The 8,077-nt window shown below is 33.9% G+C and overlaps 2 protein-coding genes across 2 annotated transcripts in view; both read left to right on the forward strand.

The window, feature by feature from the left end:
* LOC112161178 (N-acetyllactosaminide alpha-1,3-galactosyltransferase) overlaps positions 1-1,962 on the forward strand; it is an 11,885-nt gene extending 9,923 nt beyond the window's left edge. The window contains exon 6 of the mRNA XM_024296223.2: positions 711-1,962. Within this exon, the coding sequence (XP_024151991.2) occupies positions 711-1,392 (682 nt within the window). The 3' untranslated portion in view covers positions 1,393-1,962. The remainder of the gene's footprint in view (positions 1-710) is intronic.
* A 2,170-nt stretch (positions 1,963-4,132) lies between these two features.
* Positions 4,133-8,077, forward strand: part of LOC112161180 (N-acetyllactosaminide alpha-1,3-galactosyltransferase) — a gene marked incomplete in the record, with an annotated part of 6,729 nt that continues 2,784 nt past the window's right edge. Inside the window, 5 exon segments of the mRNA XM_024296225.2 lie at positions 4,133-4,241; positions 4,883-4,935; positions 5,280-5,348; positions 5,449-5,550; positions 7,324-7,461. Of these exon segments, the coding sequence (XP_024151993.2) occupies positions 4,931-4,935; positions 5,280-5,348; positions 5,449-5,550; positions 7,324-7,461 (314 nt within the window).

The following is an 8,077-nucleotide window of genomic DNA, read 5'->3' on the forward strand; positions in this document are numbered from 1 at the left end:
ATTGTGGTGCATGTAAAGAATTTGTTCAGATTGTGGGTTTTTAGTCCATTGGCTTCTACGTCATGCGAAGATGGTCTGGCGCCAAGATGCACATTGTTGCATTGCCTGTACATATTTTATGTGCGTCCAAGGATAAATGCTGTTGCACGTATTAACCTAGCCCTACGTCTTCCTCCGGGTCGCTGTGGCCAAGAATAAAGCACTGGCCGCATGGATTAAGAAAATAATGTGCAAACAGTCACTTCAAAATAATATGACTAACAATAATAAAAGCACACTTAGAAGATTATCTCGATTTATGCCTTAGCTTCGTTTGATTACTGTGGAACTCGTTATTTCTTCTTCTATGGCTATTTCCTGTTTTTTAGATGTGCATGTCGAAGTTATTTATTCGTATCAAACGTGTTGAAAATGTTTGTTATATTCAGATAAAGTTTTTCAGATCCATGTACACAGTTCTATTCTAATCTAATCTTTAATCCGATTAAAGACATATTGCACATGTAAACACATCTAATGGGTAACTGGATCAAAGGGCTCTTCAGTGTTAAAAGTTGCAGAGCCCTAATTTAAAAGATGAATTCCTCTTTTTATTAAGAAGATATAATTCCTGTATCACATGGACCTGTATCAGCATGTATCTCATGGACTTATTACACAGTCAAATTCAAAAAACATCCTAATCCTTTTTCTCTGTGTTTTTATTGAAGGTACCTGGACGCCTACTTAGACACCTTTTTGACTTCAGCAGAAAAACACTTCATGGTTGGATTACCTGTAACCTTCTATGTGTTTACTGATCAACCAGAAAAAGTCCCAAACATAACTTTAGCTCCCCAGCGACATGTGAAAGTGATCAAGGTGGAGAGGTACAGCAGATGGCAGGACATCTCAATGATGAGGATGAAGATAATATCAGAACTGATTGAAAAAGAGCTCCGTCACAACTTTAACTACGTCTTCTGCCTCGATGTGGATCAGGAATTTAAAGAGCGCTTCGGCTCTGAAGCTCTTGGGGAGTCTGTGGCTGTGCTGCACATCTACTACTACAAACTTCCAAAGAAGTATTACACCTATGATCGAAATCCCAAATCCAAAGCCTACATGGAAAAAGGAGATTACTATTACCATGCGGCCGTCTTTGGAGGTTCGTGTGATAAGGTTAAAGCTTTGGCAGATTATTGCTATCTGAACACAATGGAAGATAAATTGAACAATGTTGAAGCTTTGTGGCACGATGAAAGTCATCTGAACAAGTATTTCTGGCTCAACAAACCCAGCAAAATACTTTCTTCTGAGTATTGCTTCGACCCACTGATTCATTACAAGACAGAAGTCATCGTCCCTCGTTTGGTATGGGCACCTAAACAGTATTCAAAACTTCGCACTTAAAGCGTGTATTTAAGGAAGTTCTAAGACAAAACACATCTCAGACTGTGGGAGGACCTGGTGTGTATTAAATCTCAGGGCAGGATAAGGAGGCATGACTACCATATTTGCTGCACTATAGGACGCATTGCAATGATATATCGTATGTAAGGCGCATTGAACTATCAGGTACATTACGCATAACCAAAAAGTCAGGTATAAGTTTGTCAGTCAGACTTTACTAACTGCATTCACAGTAAATCTAGAACTTGCTTGCAAAACGCTACACATTAGCCGCATTAGCATATTCACAATACTTTAAACTTCCAACCTTTTTTCCAAGACATAAGAAAACGGACTGACACCGCTAAAACAAACAGGTTATCTACCAACTTTGTTGCATTTTTTTTAAATAGACCAACACCACTACATGTTAGCCATGCTAACGTCTTTATGATAACACCCAATCTTGGTTGCAACATGTAAAGGAAGTGATATTTTGACAGAGTGCCGTGCACCTTTCAAAATCGCTTCGACAACACATTAATCCATATATATATGGCGCTCTGATTTATAAGGTCCACTTTAGTTTTTTTTTAACTATAAGATTAAGGCTTTTACACATACTCATAGTGCGGAATATACGATAAATTTTGAGAAAACTTCTGCGCAGAAGATAGGTCATATGTTTAAAACAAATACTGTATAATCAGGTGATGTGTGTTGAATCTCAGGTTACAAAGTTAATAATTTCGGGGTAAAAACAAACAATTAAAACGTTTATTTAGTATGTTAAACATTTCTGTTTGGGCATTGTGCTGAAGAAAGTTTTTATCTTGCAATCTCAATGTAATTTGCCTCAAAGGTAAATGCAAGCAGAATATACATTTTTACAGCTCCTGTTAATCTGAATGATTCTATCTTTTACTGGCTATACTTAACCCGACATTTGTTTTTTTATATTTATTTTCTGAGATCTCCATCTCATTAGCATGATGCAGAATTTTCGTAAAAACCCATTGGACATAATTTGGCCTTTGTTTTCTGCCCTGTAGTTCATTATATTCCCACTAGGGGCAGATGGGGGGCTTTCCCGGCCATTTCAAAATTGATGCTTCCATGATATCTCACAACCATTTTACCTGGAAAGCTTTGCTATTTTTAAAAAAAATTACCGTGAGAATAACTTGTCAATTGTTATTAGATTTTTTTTTTAAACGACCACTTGCTGTATTGAAAGAATGCAAAATATGTTTAATGAATTTATTATACAGTTACACCATATTTAAATATGTGTGAATCACATTTTGGGTAAATAAAGTACTTTCATCCTGAATAATCATGTCAACATGTTTGCATCTTAAACTAACATTGTTATGGCAAGATATACATACTATATATTATTTTCATGCGCAATTTATCAAAGAGTCTAAAAAGCATCTAAAAAAACTTTCTGTCAGTTTCTGAGGTTCACAGGGTGAAAGAATAAACTGCAACTTTGAATAACTTCAAGGAATTCAAAATCTGCTTAAGTTAGAAACCTTTAATAGTTGTCCATGACTGACTGGATAACTTTTAAAATGATGCATTCTTTGGGTATGAATCATTTCATGTAAGACAAAAATAGTATTTTTTGTGTTAAAAGAAAATTGCTACTAAGGTGTACCTGATTCAAAGAATTTCTCACCATACACTGTTGTGATAAATACCTGTATTTTCCCTGTGTATTTGTTTACATATCCTGTATTTTGTTGTATATGTGTTTTACTTCTTAAAAGTGTTTAATAGAAGATGAAAGCTTCATATTATTACATTAAAAGTCAAAAATGTAATTGAAAAGAAAAAAAGAAAAAAAACGGAATATCCTTTAAATTAAAGTCTGATGCCTTAAGTTGTCAAAACTGGACTTTTTTATTTTCAATATAAAAGCTCCATACAGCTTACAAAATGTACTTTTATGCTTACTCTGTCACCGACATGTCTGAGATGTTATAGACGTGTTTTGTCGTATTAGTGTGCCTTCTCCTTGACAACAGGGGAGGGGGGGCAAAAGTAATGTTTTCTTTAGGTTTGAAAACAGGTTACACAATCCAAGTTTTGCATTGTTAGTTCCTCCTTTAGTCTCCACACACAGTAGTCTCACTGCGCCACACTAGACTCGATCAACGGCCAATACTCTGCTTCCACTGAAACAAATACTCTCCACACCTCGTCTACGTGAAACAAGTTCGTACTTCCTGCTGTTTATACTTCCTCCACTCACCAATCTTGATTAAATAAGGGATGTCATTTTTTTGTAAAACAAACAAAAAAAATATTAAGAATTAAGTTCACTATAACAGAAGAAAAAAATGAAAAAAACTCAGAAAAAATGTCTTCAAATGAAAAAATACAAAAAAATCTTATTTTCAACTAATGACAAGCTCTATAGTTGTTAAACACGAATATTTTCTTATTGTTATCACATGGTTAAAAGTGGTCATTAATCCAGAGTAATACGTTTAAACAGCATCAGTGAATAAAAAAAATCAGCATGATGTTTGGTCTTGAAACAACAACAAAAAAAAACATAAAAATAAATGCTACTTTTTCAAGTGTGACTCATCTTATTTATTTAAAAATAAAATAAATCTGTTGAATAAAACACCTATTTAATACTGATATATCCCCAGGAGAATCTATTGCTTTTTGATCGTCAGTACTCAGATGAGGTGTTTTTCCATTCTGAAACCAGAAGAGCTCGTCATTACTCACACTTCTTGTATTGAATCGGAGGACACATGCTCACAGACAAAGACAGTCATGGAGAACGAGGTTGATTCTAGGTAATCCTGCTGTTATAGAAACCAGTTTTCTGTTGGACTTCACCTCAGGTAAGCAACTAAAAAAACTTTTGCCAGCAATACTTTTAGGTCTTAAAACAGTTATTATACACTTTACTTCATTGTTTTCTATCAGCTTTGCAAATAGAAAATAATGATTATTTTTGTATCTATATAAAAGAATTTTGAAAATAGAAAAAAGTGCATTTTAGACACATGTAGTAGGATTGGATGTAATTACTAAATGGAGATAAAAAAAGATTGTGGTTAAGTTTTCTTTTCAGTTAGAAAAGTAGGTAATCTATTTTAGATTGTCTAATTTAATGCTTGTCACAAAGAACATGCTTTAAAAATCAGTCATGTATGTAGAAAGAATATATATATATATATATATATATGTGTGTGTGTGTGTGGGGGTGTGTGTGTGTGTGTGTGTGTGTGGGTGTATTCTCTTTTTCTGATATACAATATGTTCTTACTTTAATGGAATAATTGCAGTCTGTAACATAAATCAAATTAATGTATGTTTAATTGGTGTTTTTTATTATTTAATTACTGAAGGCTATTAAAGAAAAGACTCACTGATTCAGGAAGTTCTTTGTTCTTTTTTTGTGTGCTTATATGGGCATGCAAAGCTTGTTCCCAGAACCGGTTTTGTCTCTAAGTAATCTTTATTTTGGATGTCCTTTTAGGTTCTAGAAAAATCCAGAGTCCGTGCTCATCAAATAAAAAGAGAAGCAATGAGGTATTATTTCTCTATACATACAAACTAAAAAGTAAAAAAAAAAAAAAACTGCTTGCAAATTGTTTGAAGATAAGCAAAAAAAAAAGGAAGCTACAAAACAAAAAATACTGAAGTCATACTTAAAAATTATCCATTTAATAAAAGCCTCAGATGATTCTTATTTTTGTATAATTAACTATAAAGTTAGGAATGTTTTTCTGATTGAGTAATAAAATACTCTTGTGAAACTTGTCTCCATTATGAAATTAGTTTTATAAATGTATCACACAACATCTGTAGGCATAAAAGCTGAAGTTTGAAATGATTCATGTAACAGTTCAGTTTTTCTTTTTCTGCACTGACAGGCAAAAGATTTCTGCAGTAATTTGCAGCAGCATATTGCTTGCTTTTGGTTTCATAGCTCTTCGTGTAAGGTATGTAACAAAACTCTGTGGTGTTCTAAGCACAAAATGAAGACATAGTATGTACATTTAATCATCTACATGATTTTCTTTATTTTTCTTTTTATCAAAGTTCTAGATATTCTTCTAATGTTTCCTTTCTGCAAAACCTACCAGAGTTAAGTCCAGGAACACTGAGACCCACGGTTTCTTTGGATGACACACTCAACTATGAGTAAGACATTGGTTTTTTTAACCTTCATTTTCTTTTCATTTTTCCTGTACTAGTTATCAATTCTAACAGACATCCACAAACATACATAAAATAACTGAATTATTTAAAGTAATGCTTTGTGAAAATGTTTTTTTTAATTAAATTAAGCAAATATGATCATATTTTGAAGGAATCTTTGTAAAATAAAATACAAGCCTTTTCTTTTTAATGGTATTCTTGAGTTTAAAGTTTTTCTGGTTTATATTTTTCAATTTTTTTCAACTAGGTGACTTTCTGTTTGACAAACTGACTGTTATGTGTGTTTATGCTTTATCTCTTCTACTCTATTAGCGCTTGTGCTACTGCGCATTAATGTGGTGTAGATCCTGTAATGGTATTTACTTGCTTTTACTTCCTCAACTTACACAGAATTCATTGTGCAAGACAAGTTCATCAACATTTTGTTTTTTGTCACGCACATTGAACTGTTACTCGGCTCCACCTTATATTGAAATACATGTTTAAAAATGCAGAAGTTTTCCGAGACTTTTCCGCAGGGGAGTGAAGGGTGCCTTTGTTACAACTTTTGACTTCACTTGCGCCAAAAACATGATACATATTTTTGGAGGAGCTGGACTTCTTGTCATGTTTCCATGATGCTGAACATTTTAAAATTGGAAATGAAAAAACAAAATCATGCATTATGCTAAATGAAAAAATATTAATTTGGGCTGTGGACGTTGTGCTTCTACGGCGTGCGTTAAAACACTTCATCAGGTATTATATCACTTATACTGTAGCATCCCTTTGCCAAACTGAGGCACTGGGACTTAATCTCTTTTTAAGGTTCTTTATTTTGGTTACTGCAGCCCGTGATCAATGCCGTACAGCTTTCTAACAAGTCCTGTATAAGACACACCAAAAACACACTCTCCAAAACATCTTAATTCCCTCCCTCCCGCACAGCCCTCCCCATTGTTCCTGTTCACCCAGTAGCTCAGCCCAATTAGTCTAAACCCCCAACAACATGTTGAATGACAGAATCGAGGGCCGACCAGCGTCTCTGCCTGGTGCGTTCACTTAACTCCGGAACTTAGAACAGCAACCAAACAGCCACCTAGCCCAACTCAGTCCGCTAAATACCATGGTTATTTAAAAATGAATATTCAATCTGTTTTAGTACTTTAATCTTGTTTTTCTTTTGGTTTAGATCGCTTTTTCACAAAAAGCTGAATATTGGTCCGACACGTTGTCATGGTAACACAAAAGGCGTTTTACAGCATTAAAATAAATGTTCTAAATGTACAATTTTTTGCATGTGATTTTATATATATATATATATATATATATATATATATATATATATATATTGGTCAGCAAATACTGTAACTAAAAAAAATAATTAATTGCGATTAATTGTAATTAATTTTTTTCCCTGGTCTGCGATTAATTAGTCAATTTTTGTTAATCGATTACCAGCTCTGAAATAATTGTATAATATATTTCTTTTTTTAACCATGCTTTTCTTTACTTTTGATAATTTGCATAATCTGATTCTTTTCCTGTATATTTTGCTGACATTCATTTATGTTCATGCACAACAAATCATTGGTGATTGAAATCTTTTACATAGTTACCTTTACAATTTCCTTTTATTTTTTTTTTGCTAACTTTTCTTTAACTATCAATAATTAGAAAAGACACAATTGCAACCCCATTAAAAAAAGAAAAAAAAAGTTACATATACGGATTGAATATTTGCCAAATTTCTAAACAACTTTTTCTGTATTTCAGGGCCAGACAAGATGTTCCGACCCGCACTTCATGGAATGCTCCCATAATCTGGGAATTAATGTTTGACCCTGATTTTTATGACAAGAAACACAAAGAGGCAAAAACAACTGTGGCTCTAACTGTGTTTGCAGTAGGAAGGTTTGTTTATTCTAAACCTTTGTCCAATGCACACTCATGGGATTATCTCGGAGTCAAATCACATTTACTATTTAACAATGAGTATAATGGATGATTATCATCTTAAATGTTTCTGTTGAGAGGCCAACTAGACACCAGAGACCTGGGGCTCTGGAACCACACGGGGCTCTTTTGTCTGCCCATTTTTACTCTTTGGCTTATGCTCAAAAAAAAAAAAAAAAAAGAAAAAAAAGGTTAGTTAGTTATTTGACTTTATTAAGTCATTGGTAACTTTAATTGAGAGCTCTATATTGGCTTTGTAATCCATCCATGATTTTGTTTCGGTTAACTCAGTTTAACACGTTGATAAGTTCCCTTTGATTGTCTGTAGAATAGAATATATGTTTGTAAAATAAAATAAAACGACTTTTAAAGCTTTGAATATATCACTGATGTAAATATTAAACTGTAGCGGTCCAGGAATTGATCCTTGTGGGACGCCACAACTTATTTCCTTGGTCTCTGATGTAAATTCATTCATCATTCATTCGGCGTTCTCCTGGTCCAGCGGCGGCGTTCTCCAAAGCCCGCGGCGGCGTTTCTCCTGGTCCCGCGGCGGCGTTCAACAGAGCCCGCG

The sequence above is a fragment of the Oryzias melastigma genome, linkage group LG3, assembly GCF_002922805.2.
Source record: "Oryzias melastigma strain HK-1 linkage group LG3, ASM292280v2, whole genome shotgun sequence".
Classification (NCBI taxonomy): Eukaryota; Metazoa; Chordata; class Actinopteri; order Beloniformes; family Adrianichthyidae; genus Oryzias; species Oryzias melastigma.